We start from the raw sequence: 23372 nt of genomic DNA on the forward strand, positions 1-23372 counted from the left end.
CCAAAACAATAATGCATTGCTGCGGTTCATCATACCATTCGAGCAGCTGGACAATATTTGGCCTGCTGAAGCCTTTTTTCACGAGCACATTGAGTGCTACCTACAGGAAAGGGATCGCAGTGGCCAGGAACGCTTATGTATTTAATCTCTTTTGTATTGGTGAATAAATTAATGAATGAATTTTACACTTATATAGCGCTTTTTTTGACACTACACTCAAAGCGTTTTACATAGGAAACAGGGGACTCTCCACATCAAACAGCAGTTTGCAGCATCCACCCGGATGATACGACGGCATCATAGTGGCGTAGTGCGCCAGTAAGCTCACCACACACCAGCTATAGTTGGAGAGGAGAGGGTAGAGTGATATATCCATTTCATAGATGGGGATTATTAGGAGGCCGTGATTGATGAGGGCCAATGGTAGAATTTGGCAAGGTCACAAATTTTAGCTCAGCCTGAAGGCCATCCGTTAAATGATGCCCTTCAAATACCGTTACAGATCGACGCTGACCCAGCTTTTCCCCTAGTGACCACTGGCCGGTAACACTCTCTTTATTCCCTTTGAAGCAATTCTTCCAATTATCTTTGGTGATCACTGCCACTGCCCCTGTTGTCTTAACCTGAGCTTAAACAACCTGCTCTTGCTGTGAAGCGTTCTTGTATGTGGATTTCATGAGCTGTGAGGAAATCATCTTTCTGATCTTTTGTCTGAGATGTGTGGACAATGAGATCAGTGCACCTCTCAGAAGGCTTTTTCGCCGCCTCAACTGCACAGCCCTCCTCTCCTCTGGTTGTTTAAACTCTCTTCTTCAATTGCTCTTTACTTGCCCTTTTCTCAGATCTTAGTCAAAAAAGTTCCTTCAGAACTTCCTTTAAATTTCGATGCATGTTTTTTTGCCTGCATATTTTTAAAGCAGGATTTCTGAGGTGGTCACTAAAGCCTGCTTCTTTTCTATGAGTGCCTTAGCAGGGCGGTATGCGTCTCTGCCCACAAACTTCTTGTAGTGGAATTTCCTCAGCTGGTCGCCACAGCCGAAGTCTATAAATTTGACTTCCGTGGTGTCCTTGTTGACCAGCAGGTTTTAGAGTTTAATGTCCCTTTGGAATATGCCACGTTTACAGCATGTCTTTGACAAGCGCTGGATGCTGCATCACAATACTTGCTAAACCCTAATGCTTCCTCCGTGGTGGTGCATAAAGTGGCATATGTTATCAGAGTTAGATGACCGCTCCAAAACCATGATATATTTCTGCAGTTGGACAATATTTGGATCGCTGGAGCCTTTTGCAGAAGCGCATTGAATGCTTCCTCTAAAGAAAAGGGGTCGCAATGACCAGAAATGCTAATGTAATCCATCTCTTTCATCTTGATGACAAATTTCAGTACCACCTGAAGGCCATCCGATAAACAATGTCCTTCAAACACTGTTCTTAATTCACATTAATTCCCATCTTTATCTATTAATAGATCAATATTAATAACACTATACACGAAAATATTTTTGTGCATGCATATTCTAAAAGCAGGATTTTTGAGGTGGTCACCAAAGCCTACTTCCTTTTGATGAATGCCTCAGGGGGGCAGATGCTTCTGTGACCGCAAACTTTTTGTAGTGGTATTTCCTGTTGTTTGCCACAGCTGAAGTCAATCAACTTCCATGGTGTTCTTGTTCTCCGTCAGGTTTTTAAAGGGATAGTTCACCCAAAAATGTTTACTCACCCCTGTGTTGTTATAACCCCATATGACTTTGTCTTTTTCTTAACACAAAGGGATAAATTGTGAACAAATTTTATTCTCAGTGGTGTCATACAACGTCAGTTTATGGTGACCACCTCTTCAAGCCTCAAAAGGACACAAAAGTATAATTCAGGGGGTGTATTACAGAAAGATCCTAACTTTAGAATCTTATCTGTTTGGTAACCATGGCAGTTTCAGTTAGGATCTCATTTAGGACAAAAGCTATTACAGAATAACATTTCTTAAGTGCATTATCTTATCTTAACTACAGTTAGGATTTGCTTCTGTAATATGAATCTGTGAAAAATCCTAACTTGACTGATCAGATCTTAAGACTTAAAAGAGGAAGTTTTCTGTAATACACACCCAGAAGTCTAATAAATTATTCCATGAGACTGATAAGGTTTGGTGCAAAACAAACCAAATCTAATGTATTTTAGTCAAAATTTTCACTGACCGTTATTCTTCTGTGCACGTTCATGAGTCTGCATGCAAGCTTTAGAGCTCTTTGCACAAGAGTAACAGTAGAGATGGGGCGTTCAAGCGAAAACTCATTTTGTTTAGTTTTGTTTAACTGAACTTACAAACATTTCTGAAGAGTTTGTAGTGGAACAGATGCATTTCTGTGTCCAGTCCAAAACATCTTCTATTATCTTTTGGCATTTACATTACCCAGCCAGAGAGCTATGCTATACCGTTAGCTCAAACATTCTCCTCAATATATGCTATGAGAATAGAGATGTTAATTATTAGTGTTGTTTAGATTTTCACATTGCATCTGCTGCTACATCTGTAGTTTTTCCAATTTTAATGTTATCCCCGTTTTTATTCTGTTGTAATCTACCTCTTTTCAAAAGGTTAACTTCTCTTGCCAGGCCATCACTGCAAATAAGAATCTTGTTTGTAATTTACTTGCCTGGTTGGATAAAGATAAAATAAAAATCTGTCTGGGAAAAATATAGAATATGTTTTCTAAATTTTTTTAAAAAGCTGGTGATGTAACCCGATATTTGGAGAATTAAAATAGAATGAGACCAGAATAACCAAACTAAAATGTAATATAGCTGCCAGCAGTTTATTTAATGAGAGTGCAATGGCAATCATGCAGTGTTTTTGTAGTTAATGTCAAACCTGTTTCTTGCATTCACACACACAGGTTCATATAAAAAGCCACGCAAAGCACAAATAACATTCAGTTTCTCAGAGTAAAACATGGCTGAAACATGGAGGGAGCATCTCTTTCTCCACTTCTCAAAAAACAAACAAAAAACGGATTTTATTTTTCTGGTCTTCCCCTGGTCCAACTAGTAAGTTGTCAATGCTCTCCTGCACTAAACACAAAGCAAACTGGATAGGCTGAACAAAAAAAAATCTCCACCTGAATTTTACACAACCATCTTCTCCATTATTGGATTTGCTCAAGCAGAAGAGTGGCATTAAAAAACAAGCCTCCTTGAGACCTACAAGCAAACTTGCTGTTTTTTTTTTGTTTTGTTTTTTCACAGCGCAGCAACTCACTTCCAGCCAATAGCTGACAGATGTTTTAGCCAAACCATTTTTTTCCTCTTTGCCATCTCTTTTTGAATGTCAAGACTGTCTTACCTTTTCCCTTATACGCTGTATTGGATTTGTATGTAAAGCTGAATGATACATTGTTCTGCTACCTTGAGAAAACGTATAAGGCCAGAGGTGTCATTAAAAGTCATTCTGCTACATTCACTTCATGAATGTATAAAATATATATGTTAATCTCTGAAAACTAAATATTTATTATACTTTATCAAAATACAAAATAATAATAATAATAATAATAATAATAATAATAATTATGGCACCCAATTTCTTTCATTTTATCTTTCTCCAAATAAAAAATTACCCAGTTTAAGATCGTTTACATTCACAACAGATCTGTATTAATGTAAAAAAACACAAAAAAACTCTGAGCCTTTAAAAATAAACTTTAACTTTACTCATCCTGCTGTGTGGCTTTCTTTGATATCTCGTACCCTTTCAAAATGATTAAATCCCAACAATCTTTAAATGAGATGCCCCTGGTCTACTCTAACCATATCCTTATAATCATTTTTTGCTACTATTCACAAGTATTGTTAAGGACACTATTTGTGAAGTGCAAGAGATGTAGTTCTACCTCGAGTTACACAGGCTTTTCCTTTCATGTTTGTCATGCCATGGGATGCAGTTAGGATGGTGCAGCACTCTTAAAAGTAAAATAATTATGCTAGAGTGAATAAGGCAGATCTACACAATATCTTCATATATCTATAGTCTCTGTTAAAGAGGTCTTTCCTTCATCAAAAGGCAACAGGTGCTGCAACAAATTCACTACAGTACAGTATGTACTACCTGATATGTAAGGTGCCATTTCTGCAAACAACTGACGACTAATGTATACGATATGGACTTCATATTTAAGTGTTAACCTTCACATATTAACATAAAACAATATGTACTTCATCTCAAATATCATTCGGAGAATTATGTGGGTCCAGAATGCTACACTGTTCTAAGACTCTCTGAAAATAACCACTGGAGCTTTCAACACTGTTCATATGCATATAGCCTGAAACAAATAAAAAACTGCTTCATAAGTATTAAGTTTGCAAGCTTAGAAAAAGCATTTTTGTTTTTCATATTTTAAATCCTTAATAAAACAAATGGCTGGTGAACCCACGCTGTTATTGCTACATAGTGTGGGTGAAAAGATTAGATATGTGTGCATGTCTAGCACACACAGGCACACACACTATTAGCCATCGATACACAAACAGCATCTGGCATTTCCTGCTTTAACACTTAAAATAAGAAAATAAAGACTGAAATATTGAAGTGTGATAGCCTCTCTGGCTGTACTGACAATAAATGAAATATCCTAAAGAACTGCAATAGGGAAATCATGCATTGGGTATTTAGTCTAAATAAAAAAAGACGGAAAAAAAAGGAGTCCATAGCTTGTTTTCGCTCTCTCTCGTGTAATGGAAAATAAACAGTCCCAGCGCAGGGAGGGGAGGACAACTACAGCCATTATTTGACAAGCCGTTTGGCTACGTCAGCGTAGGCAATCTCAATCTCCTTGTCGCTGGGACACGTGTTGGTGAATTCCTCACGCTTGTAGGCGTTGTTTAGGTACCTCCAGATGCCTGTCATGTCATTAGGAATCGCAAAGCCTCTGTACTTCTTTGCCACCACCTACAAACCGAGAGAAAAAACAATTTATTGGAGAGGCAGAGTTGTGACCACTAGAGTTTGACTGATTTGTCAGTTTTTAAAAACTAAAAATATTCAAAAACATAACTATTCTAAAATGCTCTCCCTACCAGCAGCACAGTTTGACTTTGGTGTAACTGCACCGTTCGTTACCTTGACGATGTGGAGTTTGGGTAGCAGGTTGCAGTCAGCCAGTGTCATCTCCTCGCCATCTAGGAACTTGCGTGTCGAGGCCTTCATCTCCTCCATGCTGTTGTGGTCGATCTCGTCCGGCAGAGGGGAGCACAGGTACTCATCCAACTTCTGCAAGGTCTTCAGCAGACCCCTTTCCAATCCTGGACACCAGTTTAGAGTTAGTTAACATTTTTACTTATTATTATTTAAATCTTGCAGTGTGTTAATGTAAAAGGTGTGTTAGGGTGTTTTCCCTCTTGGTTCATTTCTGTCTTGAGAACAGTTCGCATGATTTATTGCCTATATTTGAACGCCCCAAAAGGACTCACTTCAGGAGGGGGTCTGAACACAGATAGATTTAAAGGGATAGTTCTCCCATAAATGAAAATGTAGTCAACATTTACTCACAGTTATCTTGTGAAAAACCTGTATGACTGTCTTTCTTCATTGGAACACAAAAGGATATGTTTGGCTGAATGACAGCCACAGTCACCATTCACTTTTATTCTATGGAAAAAAGATGCAATGAAAGTGCATGGGGACTAAGAGTAACATAATTGTGATTATGATGATTAATTGTCTGTTTTAGGGCTTTCACTGTTAAGACAATTAATTGTCAAGCAAATTTTCATACTTAAGGTGTATGTGTGGTTCATATACAAGTAATTTATTCACCCTTATGTCATCTGAAACTTGTATGACTTTCTTTCTCACGCGGCACACAAACGAAGATTTCTTAATAGAGATGTCTGTTTGTCCATACAATGCAAGTTATTTTCCATAAAATTTTCAAGCTTCAAAAAAGGACATAAAATCAGCATAAAAGTCAGTCAATCAATGTCTTCTGAAGTGATCCAACCGATTTTGGGTGAGAACAGACCAAAATATAACTTTTTCACTATAAATCTTGTCATTACAGCCTCTAGGCACAATCATGATTTCCAGCTTGATTACACTTCCTAGTGCTTGAGGCACGCACAAAGTGCTAAATGGTGCTAAAAAGTATAATTGAGCTTTAAATCATGATCGAAAAGAAGACTACTGATGTCATGTTTTATAGTGAAAAAGGAGTTTGTTTTTGGAACTCAGCCAACTTGAATAGCTATTATATTAGAATCAGAATCAAAATCAGCTTTATTGCCAAGTGTGCTTACACATACAAGGAATTTGTCTTGATGACAGGAGCTTCCAGTGTACAACAATACAAAAACAATACAAAAACAGCATCAAGTTATACACATACGTACATCAAAAAAAATTATACACATACGTAAATAAGCACACAGACACACACACACACACACACACATAGGTAGTGCAAATCTAATACAAATCTGTTATCTGTTATGTACAGTGCAAATACAATCTGTTATGTACAATGCAAATGTTTTTAGTTTTTTTTCAGAGGAATGAAATGGCAGAAGAGGTTGGATGTGTTGGATAAATATAAAAAAAACTAAACTGTGTATTGCACATAGTTATTGCTCAATGGGGCAATTTAACTGTTCATGAGATGGATAGCCTGAGGGAAAAAACTGTTCCTGTGCCTGATGGTTCTGGTGCTCAGAGCTCTGAAGCGTCGGCCAGAAGGCAACAGTTCAAAAAGATAATGGGCAGGGTGAGTGGGATCAAGAGTGATTTTTCCAGCCTTTTTCCTCACTCTGGAAGTGTATAATTCTTGAAGGGGGGGCAGAGGGCAACCAATAATCCTCTCAGCAGTCCGAACTGTCCTTTATAGTCTTCTGATGTCTGATTTTATAGCTGAACCAAACCAGACAGTTATTGAAGTGCAGAGGACAGACTCAATGACTGCTGAGTAGAACTGTATCAGCAGCGCCTGTGGCGGGTTGAACTTCCTCAGCTGGTGAAGGAAGTACAACCTCTGCTGGGCCTTTTTCACAATGGAGTCAATGTGGGTCTCCCACTTCAGGTCCTGTGAGATAGTAGTGCCCAGGAACCTGAATGACTCCACTGCTGCCACAGTGCTGTTTAGAATGGTGAGGGGGGTCATTGTTGGGGTGTTCCTCCTAAAGTCCACAATCATCTCCACCGTTTTGAGCGTGTTCAGCTCAAGGTTGTTTTGACTGCACCAGACAGCCATTTGTTCAATCTCCCTTCTGTATGCAGACTCATCGTCATCTCGGATGAGTCCAATGACAGTGGTGTCGTCTGCAAACTTCAGGAGCTTGACAGAGGGGTCCTTGGCAATGCAGTCATTGGTGTATAGGGAGAAGAGTAGTGGGGAGAGCACACATCCCTGGGGGGCACCATTGCTAATTGTACAGGTGCTGGAAGTGAGTTTCCCATCTCACAAACTGCTGCCTGTCCATCAGAAAGCTGGTAATCCACTGACAGATAGACATGGGAACAGAGAGTTGGTGTAATGTATTCTGGGGAATAGCTGGGATGATGGTGTTGAAAGCCGAACTGAAGTCCACAAAAAGGATCCTTGCATATGTCCCTGGTCTGTCCAGATGTTGCAGGATAGGATGCAATCCCATGTTGACTGCATCATCCACAGACCTGTTTGCTCGATAAGCAAATTGAAGGGGCTCTAGAAAGGGTCCAGTGATGTTCTTCAGGTGGTCCAACACCAGCCTCTCAAATGATTTCATGACCACAGATGTCAGGGTGACAGGTCTGTAGTCATTAAGTCCTGTGATTTTTGGTTTCTTTGGGACAGGAATAATGATTGAGCGTTTGAAGCAGCATGGGACTTCACACTGCTCCAGTGATCTATTGAAGATCTGTGTGAAGATGGGGGCCAGCTGGTTAGCACAGGATCGAAGACATGCTGGTGAGACGTCATCTGGGCCTGAAGCTTTCCTCGTCTTTTGTTTCCGAAAGTCCCGGCACATCATCTTCACAGATCCTTAAGTGCAGGTTGAGTAGCAGGAGGGGGGTTGCAGGAGGTGTTGGTGTTTGTGTGAAGTGAAGGTCAGAGTGGGTGTGGGGTGTGAGATTGGGCCTTTCAAATCTGCAGTAGAACACATTCAGGTCATCAGCCAGTTGTTGGTCCACCACAGGGTTGGGGGTAGGAGTCCTGTAATTTGTGAGTTGTTTCATGCCACTCCACACTGATGCAGGGTCATTACATTACATTCTCAGAGTATCTTATTTTAGCCACTCTGATTTCCTTGTTCAGTGTGTTCCTGGCCTGATTGTACAAGACTTTATCCCCACACCTGTAAGCATCCTCTTTGGCCTGACGAAGCTGCCTGAGCTCGTTTATTGTATAGCTCGCTTTACTATTGTATTATTATACAATAGTAAAATATTTCAGCCCTAAATTCTTCTTTTTCACATTATTTTATGTCTCTCTGTTTAAAGTCGGCATGAACTGAAAATTCACCCTATCTATTTTCTAAATGCATGTTACTGATCTTATTGTGAATGATTCATCCATGCATACAGTATGTTTTTTATTTATTTTATTTATTTTTTTACATTTTTGACCTTCTAATCTTTAATCAAAATGGCATGACACGATCTTCCGGTGAAACGACAGACTTCTCTATGGTGACGTATGCAGGACTTCTCCAATCAATTTAGTCAGCTTAAACCCTGCCCCTTTCTTTTAAATACCACAACCTTGTGTAGAGTTGAACGAAGCGTCAATCGCATGTTGGTGAATATGGCAAGGTGTATTTTCTTAAGTTTTCCTTCAAAACTATTGCTCCTTAACCCAAACTTCCTTGGTTACGGGTCAGCTGGCTTGAATTTACATTTCTAATGAGGAGGAATACCGGCGAATTTGCGAGACATTTCACGCCTGAATTACTGAGGTGATCACTAATGAATACAACGCTTCAGACGCTCCTAGAGTTTATTTATATTTTTAAATGCCGTTATCTTGGGATGCACAGCATGCGTAAGTGTTTTATTTTCCCTTTACATTTAGTGCATTGTGATTCAAAATGCTGAAATATGGTTATCTTTTACTCACTCGTTTTTCAATGGCTACAGCCTCTTCATAAGCAAAGACCGCAATGTACTCGTGCGTTTATGTTGTCAGTTTGATCATAAATGTGTTGAGATTCAATTTCACCGATAACCGTCTCTGAATCAAGCAAAACAGTGGTAGGGGCGTGTGTGTCCACTGCAAACTCTCATTCAGATCTCCATGAAAAAATTGCGTACAGCACCTTTAAACTCACAAGTCCTTATTTTTCATAAAGGAAGACCTTTGCGATTCTGTGTGTATTTGAAAAACTGTTTATATTCTATTATATCAACTCAACAGAAATCGAGTAAGAGGGTGTCTCCTCTGTCACTTCATGTATGAACCCGCAATGACCAAGTACATTTGCCATTACATGATTGTTAAATTAAAGTGAAACAAAAGCACTTTACATTAACTATCAAAATCTTTGCCTATATTTTTGCAGGCGTTTCACATGAACCTCTAAATATGGCGCATGCAGAGCGCTTCAGAAGCGTTAATCTACAAGCGTTCTCCAAGAGCTGCTCTGAGTGCGGTGAGATGGTCGTGAGTTCATTTGGAGTGCCCAAATAATTAAATAATACCGGAAAATTAAACATCAACATACATCATACATAGCATTGCCTTACTTGATGAAAATTCCCTTATTTGCATAGTAGAACGTGTTTGGAATTTGAAGTGCACAATAAACAGAGTTCTCAATTCTCAAAAGACAATTATTTAATAATTGCGACAGGCTAACTAAAATCTTTTTTGTCTCACAGAATAAAGTCATATGGGTTTGGAACAACATGAGAGTGAGTAAATGATGACAGAATTTTAATTTTTGGGGAATTACAACTTTAAGTGGACTAAAAAGTGGACTAAAGTGGACTAAAAACTAACTGGTGACAAAAAGCTCAGTTCTCTTTACATTCACACTGACTAATTTGGATCTCTCTTTTTTCTGATCAATTTAGTTGTGATCAGTTCTTTTTGTTTTAAGTGTCAGTAACTTCATTCAATGTATAATAGATAATTTTGTTCTCTTTCCAATTGAGTAATATGCAATTGTAAAATATCCCTTTAATGGAATCTGGAGTTCTTTTAGAGAGGACTTTTAAGTGTAGTTTAAATGTAAATTAAATGTAGTAAAACAGTCATCTGGCCTCTAGATTCTGAAATTGTCAAAACTTTAGTGTTTGGTTGCACTTCCACTAACTGCCACAAAAGGGCATAATTTCACTTTAGTGAAAACTGAGTCCCACACCTCATATTCTAATATCAAACCACTGTTTATTGTATGGTTATATCTGTTTATATCTTAACAGATAAAAGTAAAAAAAAAAAAAAAAAAATGAAAGACAGCACTGTCTGCTAGCACTGAGACAATGTTGACAGACTCCAGCTGGAATGGAGAGACTGTTATCACCCACAGTCAACATTTCACTTGGGTGGAGACTCTTGAAGTTAGTTTATGTTCAGGGTCACTGCCAAACTGTTATTGAGCGGAGGAGAATTTGAGATTGTGTGGTATTGCATCAAGGCAAATTCCTCGCATATACATCAAACTGAGGCCAGTTCTACATAACACACCATTAATTAAAATGGCTCAGTGACTCATTTGAACCAAATCTGAACTTAAAGGGATAGTTCTTCAAAAATTCCAACTTAATTTGCTTACCCTAACGTTGTCCCAAACCTGTGTGACCTCCTTTCTTCCAAGGAACACAAATGGCAGGGTGTTAAGGACTGACAGCCCTAATCACCATTCACTTTCATTGTATGGAAAAAAGGATGCAATGAAAAAAAAAAAAAGGGACTGACAGGTTGTCACCAAACATTCTGGCTAACATTTGCTTTTGTGTTACACAGAACAAAGACAAATATGTTTAGAACAACATGAGGGTGAGGAAATAACTCCAGCATTTTCATTTTTGGGTGAACTAACCCTTTAATGCTAACAGTGAAACTGTTTACTCTGGGAGTTGATCCAGCTATCAAATAGCTCTCCCTGCAGCACTAAAGCATTCAAAAGAGCCACTGGATCCCAGCCTTGCATTATCTGAACTAGTGACAACACTGTTTACATACACAACATATGATGAGGCATAGCAACCATAACCAGGTGTAATATTTAAAACAAAAGCAATAACAAATGTTTATGCATTTCAAATGAGTTTATTAAGCCCACTGAATTATTCCACTGAACAATGCACAATGCACACTCAGGCTCATGAATGTGCACTTGGCTTTTTGAAGTGTCTTGTGAGAATGAAATCTTACTGCTTACCCTCGTTAGCATCAGGTTTTGAGTTTTTGATGAAAGCAGAAAACTTGGCGAATATATCCATGCCTGCAGTGTTGGATTCTGGGTGCCTGGCAACAAGTTTGGAGTACCTGAATGTGCGCACACGCACACGTGCACACACACACACACACACACACACACACACACACACACACACACACACACACACACACACACACAGGGTATCAATAAAATTAATTCTTAACGTTTATAAAGTTGACCTTGATCTTTTGACAATGTGTGGACAGGCATGTAGAAGTGTACATACAGTTGGAGACACTCAAATTTACAAACAAGCTCTTTCACTCACTTTGGAGGGCAGAGGACGTCTTCTAAGAACTCTTCGATCTTGTTGACGTCCGTCTTGACTTCCCCATTAAAGGTGATGAAGGGAGGGTGGGTTCCTGGGGCCAGATTCTGCAGATCAGCTGGTTTTCTACAAAGAAAAACATTGTTTCGAGTAACATTACCACAAATATCAATGGTGTATGGTGAGTAGTGTGATATTATTGGCCGATATTAGCCTTTCACCAATATATCGGTATAGGCGTATATGTTTACCCATATGCGCAGATATAAAAACTTTTTTTTAGAACATATAATACAGAAAACAATGACTGAATTGGTGTCATAACGTAGGTTGTCCAGCAGAGTGCGCTCCGACTCCATTGTTTACAGGGCTGAGCTGACGGTGGCTCTGCAGACAAGGCGGAGTTGAGCGGAGCAGAGTTAAGCAGTGTCTTCATAGTAAGATGTTAACTAGTTTGTGAAATACATACTGGAAAGTTAATAAACAATGACCACATCATTTTCCCTTTTCAATATAACTAATATAACGTTAACCCTGTCCCTGACAACCATGTCACTCATGTTTATCACATCTGTTTGCTATGTTAGCCATCTAAAGTTTGTCAGTGCAGTCAGTAAAGTAGCAGATTGAAAGGTAAACAGAGCATCTTTTTGCAGCTCATCAGACAACAGTGCGGTGGTGGATTTTGTCTGTTGAGTGTTGATTTCACGCTACGTTGTTACCTTGTTGGTGAGACGCAATACTGGAAAGTAAAATAAACAACGTCCATCTTTTTACTCTCCGTGACAACGAGCTTATAGCTAACCACGTAGCTACTTTCATTGTTATCAGCTGAGTGGAAACTAATGTGTAAACATGCATTCACCAAAATGTTTTGTTCAGGATTCACAGTTTGGTACCCCCTTCAACCGAACAATTCCAATCATTGCATTTACAAAATGTAATATTTAAAAGTCTGGTTTTCCACAGTTGAAAGCTTCTCCTGAACTTGTATAGCAGAATACGGTGTAATACCACTGCCGCTGTTTATCTCTTGACTCGGCAGGTGTAAATGCTTCTTGTTTTACAATCTGCCCCTAATTGACTGGCAGTATTAAAACTGTATTTGACTGATACTAAACAGTACTACTGATTTTTATTTACCTATTTATTTTATTTTTATTTATTCTTTATTTAAATCGCCAGAAATTGACTTCTACTAAACAGTACTGATGCTTATTTAGCTATTTATTTTATTTGAATTTATTCTTTATTTTAATGGTCAGCAATTGTCATACTAAACAGTACTGATGTTTATTTAGCTATTTATTGTATTTTTATTTATTCTTTATTTAAATGGTCAGCAACTGACTGATACTGAACATACAGTACTGATGTTTATTTAGCTATTTATTGTATTTTTATTTATTCTTTATTTTCTCAGTGTTCATTTCTAGAATTTGTTGACAATGTATAATAATAAATGTCAAATATTATTTGATAAAAGTATTTGAAAAAGCTACCTTTGCATAATCATATCGGTGCACAGTGCATCGGTGAACAATCCACATAGAAAAGTCTGTTTTCATTCCAGCTCAAAAATTAACTATATCAGCCACCATATTGGCAATCTGTGAATTTTCCCCCTTTAAAATCAGTATCAAAAATCCCATATTGGTCAGGCTCTAATGGTGAGAAGTGTTATTTATTATTTATATACTTGCTCCTATCCCAGCTCAATATGCAGAGAAAACTGTAAGTAGTATTTCCATTCCAGGCATTTGCAATTACTGAATTAAGATTTCTTAACAACTTGCCAATGAATCATTCAGACTAATCGGTGAACCCATTCGACCAATTAATTGAAGAGCAAAAAAAAAAAAAAAATTGTATATATATATATATATTTATATAACAAATACTAATAAAAAAATTAAATAGAATGCAAAAAATAAAATAGTATTTTATAAAATACAAAAAATTATAATTCACTCACATTTCAGACATCACTATGGTTTCACTATAAAATATTTTCATAATATTTCATTTGATATTCTGTTTCGTATTGCTATAGAAATTTCCATGACTTTTCAAGGTCTGGAAAATGAAATGTTAAAATTCCCTGCTATTTTGAGGTTTTCCATGGGTGTGGAACCCCTGTATGAGTGAACCATTTGTTGGCTGATTCCCCTGAAAAGTGTTAACACTGTGACGCTTTTAAAATGCTTGTCTGTTAAAATGCCACAGCAGCAGGGCTCAACCAGTGGTGTTTGGTGTGTGACTAAACGACCAATGGAAGACGGGGGAGTGTTCAGGAAACCTCTTTACCCAACCTCTTTAACCTCTTTAATGCCTTTAATTTAGCAATTCCATTTGATCACACTAGTGGTGCAAAAATTACACACTTTATCTTTAATAATGAACCATTAATTGACAAGAGACGACCCTACAGCTGATCTGAACATATGTTAAGATTGAAAATCAACTTCTCTCAAATATAACATGAGACCAAACCAATTAAGACTGTCTGTAGATATGTTTTATTATAGAACAGGAAGCCAGCATGGCTAAGGCCATTTTATAAACTGCTGTTCTTTAGAATTCAGGGAGATAAGATGCCCTTAGGGAACACACACACAGTCCACACTACACAGGGGTTTTCCAGAGCCCTCCAAGCCAAACATACAGACACACACCTAAGCAGAGCTGCCAGAAGTATTCGAACAAATAAGAGTTCGTAGGATTGATGTTTTGTGTGGCAGTCACACAATGTATCACTACATAAAACAAATGGAAAAGTTTATTTGAATAATTGACATTTTAAAAGACAGTTGGGCAATTCTAAAATGACTCATCAGAAACTGGTAATGTAGGCTAATATAGGCTATGTCATAGAGGCTACAGGCATCAAGACCTGCAGTGAAAGCTAAAAACACTTTAGGGTCAGGAACATCAAGGGGATATCTCCCATGAGGCCCTGCTGACAGGAACACTCTAATCTTACCAACCACAACAACAGGAAATTACCTCGCACCTCTGGCATGAACACAAGAAGCACCATATCACTCACAGTAACACGAAGGAAAGAGTAAGAGGGAGAGAAAGGAGGAGAGAGATAATGTGTGTTTAGAAGAAGGAACAAACAGAAGAAAAAACATGAAAGAACAAAAAGAACAAAGACCGAAAGAACAAAAAGAAACAATGAACGGAAAAAAACTGAATGAATGAAGGAACAAAAGAAAATTAAATTATGAAAATGAAAAACAAAAGAACTAATGAAAGAACGAAAACAGAAAAAAAAACAAAAGAACAAAAAGTAACAATGAACGAATAAAAAACAAATGAACAAAAGAACAAAAAGAACAAAAGAAAATGAAAGAATGAAAAATGAAAATGAAAGGACAAATGGAAGAACGAAAACAGAAAACGAAAATAGAATGAAAAATGAGAACGAAAGAACAAAGTAAAAATGATTGATGACAGTTGGTGTCTTAGTCACTTTCACTTGATTTCATTTTACAAACTTGATGTTGAAAAATGTCTCTCTGTGTGCTATAGCCTTATAAAATACTGGAGATCATATGTACAAAGTCTGAGAGAGAGAGAGAGAGAGAGAGAGAGAGAGAGAGAGACTAAAGGAGTGGAGTAAGTAGCTTATTTCACAAATCATATATTGTTAAAGAGCACAATCTCCTGGTCTAAAAGCGTTTCTGGACATCAAGTTTCTAAGAGGTAAAGGAATTTGCATACAGGTAAATAGTTTATAGTACACTCTTGAATGCTCTTAAAGTTATCATAGCCCTTACCCTGTTTAACACCAAATTATACTTAATTATAGAGAATTTTGTAATGTATTAAAATATTCACTAACTGCAGTCCTTTAGAATCTCCCTAACGGCTCTGTTGACCACAACACACACACACACCTCTTCAGGTCCACAGTGGTGACATTGAAGACCACACCCTTTAGCCACAGGATCATGAAGAGACGCTGAGAAAATGGACAGTTTCCAATACTCTCCCCATCACTGCCAGCCTGAAAAAGAGAAAGAGACCAAGAGAGAGAAAAAATAATGTAGAAATATAAGTCTGATTTCAGAAATGAAAAAAAAAAAAAAAATTCCAATGCAATATCTGCTACAATTCCAAAACTGAACATTTTGCAATCACAAGAAAGATTGCTTAACTAACAGAATGTTAACCAATCACAATCTCCATGTTACTTATTTGGCTGAAGATTGAGATTCACTTTGGCCCAGCTTTCAACACACACACACACACACACACACACACACACACACACACACACTAATAGCAGAGGCCGAACTGACCCGACTTAAAAAACATGTCAACTATTTCCAGAACAATAAACCTATGATAACCCACAGCATAGGTGGAGATACGACATTTTACAGTATTACACACTATCCCTATGAGTGCGTCCTTTCAACACCACCATGACCATCCCAAGACCCTAAAAGTCCTGAGCATGTACAGCAAATCCTGGCTATAAACATTTATATACATAGGACCACTTAAAACTGATATATTGGTATGATGCAAGTTTGATTGAATGTATAATGTTAATGAATGTTTTGGAAATGTAAACCCATTTTATGAAGCCAAACGTTTGGAATCTTAAATCTGGGGCATAATTACCTTTCCAGAAAATTTTAAACATGCTATAGTTACACTATTTCACACTTGCTTTTTTTCTCAAAAATCATGGAAAAAGTAGTCTTATTGCAGCTTCAATCATTTCTGAACTCAAACTCTATATTGGAGATCTTTCATTCGGGCTTTAAAGCATCTCATAGTACAGAGATGGCCCTATTAAAAGTTTTAAATGACATTTTTTGTGCACTAGACAAAGGAGATAACACAATATTAGTCCTCTTAGAACTTAGCACAGCTTTCATCTCTCGCCTTGAACATTGTGTAGGACTGAAGGGTACCGTTTTACAATGGTTTCTTTCTTATCTAACAGGCAGGCAATATTCAGAAAACATACATTTTCTAAAGCGCACCTCCCCTGGGGAGTCCCTCAAGGCTCTATCCTTCTCCCATCCTTTTTTCTTTATATATGCTCCCAATTGGAGAAATTTTTAGAAAACACGGGGTGCATTTTCACTGCTATGCAGACGACACGCAAATGTATTTGCCCCTGCGATGCTCAAAGCAAAACACATTCGACACAGTGTTGAGCTGTCTAAGAGACATAAAATCATGGATGTCTAAAAACGTCCTTAAATTAATCGAAGACAAAACCGAGATTATTCTATTTGTCAAAATAACGACACCATCACTCAACTAAATTCCAGTACACTGTCCGCATATACTAAAACAAATGTGAGAAACTTGGGTTTTGTCTTTGACAACAATCTCAAAATGGATGAACAGATAAATTCAGTTGTTAGATCAAGCTTCTTTAACTTACGCCTCTTATCCAAAGTGAAACCTTTTCTGTCACCATTGGACTTTGAAAGAGTTATACATGCATTTATCACATCTCAGCTTGACTACTGTAACTCTTTATATTATGGAATAAACTCTTCTGCGCTACACGCTTACAAATGGTACAAAACGCAGCAGCCAGACTCTTGAAGCGTGGCAAGAATCAATAACACCTATACTTATCTCCCTACACTGGCTGCCTGTACGCTTTAGAATCGATTTCAAAATTCTCATTCTAGTATACAAATCGTGAAAAATCTGCAGCCTCTATATCTCACCAACTTACTGACGCCATACAATCCCCCTAGCACCCTGACGTCAGAAAAACAAAAACTGCTTATCACACCAAAGACCAGACTCAAGCAAAAAGGGCTTTTATGGTAGCTGGCCCCAAACTATGGAATGCACTGCCTCTACATATTAGGTCCGCTGAATCTCTTCCAGCTTCCAAATCCATGTTAAAATCCCTCTACTTCTCGAAGGCTTATAATGTCATCTGAATTCTTTTTCTGCTTAAAACGTATGCTTTTAACCCACGCTTAAATAAACTCAGGTTTACACTGGTGTCTAAACTCTCTTCTTTTTTAAAACATGTTTTTAAATTCATGTTAAAAACCTACTATCTCTCTTCCCTATGTCTTTTAATTTTTGTATTTGACTGTAAATCACTTTGGTCAACAAATGTTGTTTTATTAGTGCTATATAAATAAAGTTGACATTGACATTAAATCTTTATAGTGCATGTGTGAACATTTCTTAGAAGACACTAATTCCACAGTGATATCCAGAAATGAGCCCACCCTCCCTCTCATCTCTCTGCTGAATACCACACATAGTGGGAGCTCTAACACACAACTGGCATTCACGTGTTCTCGATCTCTCACTCACCCCAGAAGTATCCCAGAAGTGAAATATTTATAACTTATCAGAGAACAGAGGTTTTCCTTAGTATTTCAGTGATTCAGAAAGATATTCATTAGTATATGCGACAATTATGCAAACTTACCTGTGCGAGTACAGTATGTGTGTGAGAGAAACTCATTGGCACGTTTAGCCTTACACTTCACTTTTTTAGTTTATCTTTCTCAATTTCTCTTGTAATATTACATTTATTTTTTTTATCTGTTACACTGCATTACTTTATTTCATTTTATTTGTTAATTTTACTTGTTTATTTGCTTGTTTATTAGAGAGAAAGAGAGAATAATTGTAGAAGCAATGATGAGATTGAGATAATTTATCAAAACATATTGTGCCATACAAGTAAAGTTTTAAACTATAATATGCCTGTTATGGATTCTAGTACATTCTTAGAGTAATAAAATTCAAAGAACAGCACTGATACGTGAATCAGCTTTTTTCCTCAGTGGTGTACAATTATTAGTTCTCGTGTTAACTGGTTTTGCATGTTGAAATGAATCTAGCAGCACAGACTGTATGGCCCACTAATGAATAGGAGACTTTCTTCTAGAGAGTTCTCTCCCTTTCTCTTTCATTCTTCCTCCATCTCTCTCTCCTGTTCAGGCACCCTGCTGATATCTCATTTTCACAGCCTCTCTCTTTCAGTGGTAAACAAAAGCTTTACCTCCATTTAGTTCTCTTTGTGGCAGGTCTGTCTGCTGTTGACTCAGTGTTCAGTTTGAGTGGTTTCTCTAGTTGACAGTCAGGTTTCAAGTGTGGTGGTAGAGACTGAATTTGTATTTTACAAAAAAAAAAAAATAAATAAATAAAAATCCCAATGTTTAATTAACTCCTAATCTTTATCTCCCAATGCAAATACCAATGTTTCTCTGGCAAAAAATAAAAATAAAATAAAAATGCATTATTTAGAGGGGGAAATAAAGGTGTGATTTACTGAAGCAACATCTCAAGACATCAGCCAGGAAGTTAAAGCTGGACAATGACCCCAAGCATACCTCCAAAGTTGTGGCAAAATGCCTTAAGGACAACAAAGTCAAGGTACTGGAATAACCATCACAAAGCCCTGACCTCAATCCGATAGAAAATGTGTGGGCAGAACTGAAAAAGCGTATGCGAGCAAGGAGGCCTACAAACCTGACTCGGTGACACCAGTTCTGTCTGGAGGAACAGGCCAAAATTCCAGCAACTTATTGTGAGAAGCTTGTGGAAGGCTACCCAAAATGTTTGACCCAAGTTAAACTACCAAATACTAACAAAGTGTATGTGAACTTCTGACCCACTGGGAATGTGATGAAAGAAGGGAGGCAGTGGTGGCTCAGCGGTTAAGGCTCTGGGTTACTGATCAGAAGGTCGGGGGTTCAAGCCCCAGCACCGCCGAGATGCCACTGTTGGGCCCTTGACCCTATCTGCTCCAGGGGCGCTGTATCATGGCTGACCCTGCACTCTGACCCCAGCCTAGCTGGGATATGTGAAAAAGAAGAATTTCACTGTATATGTGCAAATGTATAATGTGTGATAAATAAAGAAAATTAAAATTAAATTAATTAAAATTAATTAAATTAGAAATAAAAGCTGAAATAAATCATTCTATCTACTATTATTCTGACATTTCACATTCTTAAAATAAAGTAGTGATCCTAACTGACCTAAGGCAGGGAAAGTTTTCCACTATTAAATGTCAGGAATTGTGAAAAAAGTTTAAATGTATTTGGCTAAGGTGTATGTAGACTTCAATTGTATACGTGCATATTTCATATCACCAAAGCAATGTATTTATAGTAACAAGTATGTCTTTTTGTGGTTGACCGCTTAAATGAAGCCTATTCAAAGCTACATATAAAGAAATTGCATAATAAATCATCGTTCCTAATCATTCAGTTTGCGCAGTTGCACCTGCAAACTCATCAATATCACTTTAATTCTTAAAGAAACACAAAAACCTTTGTAACTTTTGTGTGTATGGTGACTAGATTCACAACTTTGGACTGCAACCTGAACTGCCATCGTCCTGTGTGCGATATCGGTGCTCTGTCCTACCCGTCACTTCTCGTCCGGTGTGCAAACAGCTCATGAGTCTAGATTTAATGACTCAAGTTGATTCAGTGACTTCTGATTTAAAGCACATAAATGAAAGATGGTCACTCTAAGAGCCATGTCAGCTGGCGGGAACAGAAACAGTGCGTCTCACATGGTGAGCAACTGTTTCCATAGAGACAAACATATGCAGTGTCTCCCCTTGTAGTGTTAAGTCCATCAGGCCTGACAACAGACCACACAAGACAACCTGTTATACAAACTCGCAGAGTTACAACAGTACAGAGAAAAGATGAGGTTATAGAGGAGTGAAAAATTATACCAATGCTTCTTTGTTATGTCTGAGATTTTCAGCATTAATTCAAGAAAGAAGTTCATCGTATTCCTTATATGTTAATCTTCTGTTTTTAGGAGTAAAAAAAAAAATAGGTGTTCATTTAATTTCCACAACTGTCAAGAAAAAAATAAAAAATTAAAATCAGTAATTTTAAATGGGTGTAAATTTATTACCATTTCTTATCTTCAGGTATGTTATTTGAATGCTTGTCTATCTTTTCTATTTCTATTTATTAATTATTTGTATCTTTTTAATCTTTGTTTCTATTCTTTGTCATTTTTAGTTCGTACAATTGTTTGTTTATTTTGTCTTCTAAAATGGAAATAAAATGTTAAATTCTAAAAAAATATATATAAAAATTGGCAAACATTGGCCAAGGATGTCTCAATTTACAAAAAAAAAAACACAGACAAAAACACCAAAAAGTACAAGCCAATGAACTTAAAAATATAAAACCATTAATTTAAAATTGCAGTGCTTGTGACGGCCTACTGGTTAACGCCGTTGTGGGTTCCACAGGGTCCATTTTCTACTCATCTGCTTTTGAATTCAATTTCAACCAATTCCCTCGAATAAATAGTTCATCACACAAACCCTGGTAAAGCAGCAAAAAAACAAAAAGGATGAGAAAAAGAAAAGAGTAGCAGCTGGTGGGCTTTCATTAAAAAATTCCCGTTTTTTAGGATTCCCGTCTCTTCATTACAGCTCTTCTTTTTGTTTTACTACTACTACTCCTCTTCTCTTTCTTTCTCACCTCCCCCTATCTTAGGCATCTGTAGATAGAGGGGAGGGAAACAGCATATATTCCAGAAATGTCCGGCATGGAGTGAGCATTTTGTTTGTTTTGCGATGATGACGATTGAGGGCAAGCATTTCCTCTGAGACAGCTGCACTCACTCAGACACACATCCAGACTACAGTCTGCTAAACAGTGTTACATTAACACACACTCTACCTGTCTAAAATAACCAACAAATACACAACACACTACCCATACCAGAACACTCCAGAAAGTCTGTGCTGGAAGTTTTGATCAGCCAGTTTTAAACAGTACTGACATTGTCCTCTTATACAAGGGAGGGTCCAAACGACCTTTCAGAGATGCCCACAAGTTGATTCCGAGCTGGTTTGAAGACCTTTTATCAGGAAAGGACTGAACAGCAGCAGTGTGTTTCAGTTTTCCACAGCATTTGCTCCTCTATAAATATCTCTACATTCAGTGGGGTCTCTCCCACAGACACACACACAAACACTGGTCCATATGGGCGACTCTCCAAACACAAACAGAGCCCTTTTGTTCAACACCTCTTAAAAACACACTGGGTGCATCCCAAAAAAATAACAAATAAAAACAGATGGCAGTTTGAGAGAACAAGTAAGAGAGAGGCTACAGTTGATGTCAGAAGTTTAGCCAAATACATTTAAACTCAGTTTTTCACAATTCATGACATTTAATCGTAGAAAACATTCCCGGTCTTAAGTCAGTTAGGATCACTACTTTATTTTAAGAATATGAAATATCAGAATAATAGTAGGGGGAATGATTTATTTCAGCTTTTATTTCTTTAATCACATCCCCAGTGGGTCAGAAATGTACATACACTTCGTTAGTATTTGGTAGCATTGCCTTTAAATTGTTTAACTTGGGCCTTCCACAAGCTTCTCACAATTAGTTGCTGGAATTTTGGCCCATTCCTCCAGACAGAAATGGTGTAACTGAGTCAGGTTTGTAGGCCTCCTTGCTTGCACATGCTGTTTCAGTTATAACCACAAATTTTATATCGGATTGAGGTCAGGGCTTTGTGATGGCCACTCCAATACTTTGACTTTGTTGTCCTTAAGCCATTTTGCCACAACTCTGGAGGTATGCTTGGGGTCATTGTCCATTTGGAAAACCCATTTGCAACAGAGCAGAGAAATTTAACTTCCTGGTTGATGTCTTGAGATGTTGCTTCAATATATCCACATAATTTACCTTACTCATGATGCCATCTATTTTGTGAAGTGCACCAGTCCCTCCTGCAGCAAAGCACCCCACAACATGATGCTGCCACCCCCATTCTTTACGGTTGGGATGGTGTTCTTCGGCTTGCAAGTCTCATCCTTTTTCCTCTAAACATAACGATGGTCATTATGGCCAAAAAGTTCCATTTTGTTTCATCAGACCAGAGGAAATTTCTCCAAAAATAAGATATTTGTCCCTATGTGCACTTGCAATCTGTAGTCTGTATTTTTTATGGCAGTTTTGGAGCATTGGTTTCTTCCTGGCTGAGCAGCCATTCAGGTTATGTCGATATAGGACATGTTTTACTGTGGATATAGATACTTGTCTACCTGTTTCCTCCAGCATCTTCACAAGGTCCTTTGCTGTTAATCTAGGATTGATTTACACTTTTCGCACCAAACTACGTTCAACTCTAGGACACAGAATGTGTCTCCTTCCTGAGCTCTATGATGGCTGCATAGTCCCATGGTGTTTATACTTGCTTACTATTGTTTGTACAGATGAACGTGGTACCTTCAGGCATTTGGAAATTGCTCCCAAGGATGAACCAGACTTGTGGAGGTCCACAATTTTTTTTTCTGAGGTCTTGGCTGATTTCTTTTGATTTTCCCATGATGTCAAGCAAAGAGGCACTAAGTTTGAAGGTAGGCATTAAAATACATCCACAGGTACACCTCCAATTCAGTACACCTATCAGAAGCTAACTGACTAATTGTCTAAAGGCTTGACATAATTTTCTGGAACGTTCCAAGCTGCTTAAAGGCACAGTTAACTTAGTGTAAGTAAACTTCTGACCCATTGGAATTGTGATATAGTCAATTTAAAGTGGAACAATCTGTCTGCAAACAATTGTTGGAAAAATTACTTGTGTCATGCACAAAGTAGATGTCCTAAACAGCTTGCCAAAACTATAGTTTGCTAATATTAAATCTGCTGAGTGGTTAAAAAATGAGTTTTAA

General features: G+C 37.7%; 1 protein-coding gene across 1 annotated transcript in view; it reads right to left on the reverse strand.

The window, feature by feature from the left end:
* Positions 1 to 2797: 2797 nt before the first annotated feature.
* The window catches only part of LOC127455125 (chloride intracellular channel protein 4), a 45026-nt gene continuing 24451 nt past the window's right edge, over positions 2798 to 23372 (reverse strand). The window contains exons 2-6 of the mRNA XM_051722734.1: positions 15589 to 15698; positions 11684 to 11809; positions 11356 to 11462; positions 5120 to 5301; positions 2798 to 4948 (exon numbers count right to left, since the gene is read on the reverse strand). Coding sequence (XP_051578694.1) covers positions 4784 to 4948; positions 5120 to 5301; positions 11356 to 11462; positions 11684 to 11809; positions 15589 to 15698 — 690 coding nt within the window. The 3' untranslated portion in view covers positions 2798 to 4783. The remainder of the gene's footprint in view (positions 4949 to 5119; positions 5302 to 11355; positions 11463 to 11683; positions 11810 to 15588; positions 15699 to 23372) is intronic.

Source organism: Myxocyprinus asiaticus, chromosome 17 (assembly GCF_019703515.2).
Source record: "Myxocyprinus asiaticus isolate MX2 ecotype Aquarium Trade chromosome 17, UBuf_Myxa_2, whole genome shotgun sequence".
NCBI classification, from domain to species: domain Eukaryota; kingdom Metazoa; phylum Chordata; class Actinopteri; order Cypriniformes; family Catostomidae; genus Myxocyprinus; species Myxocyprinus asiaticus.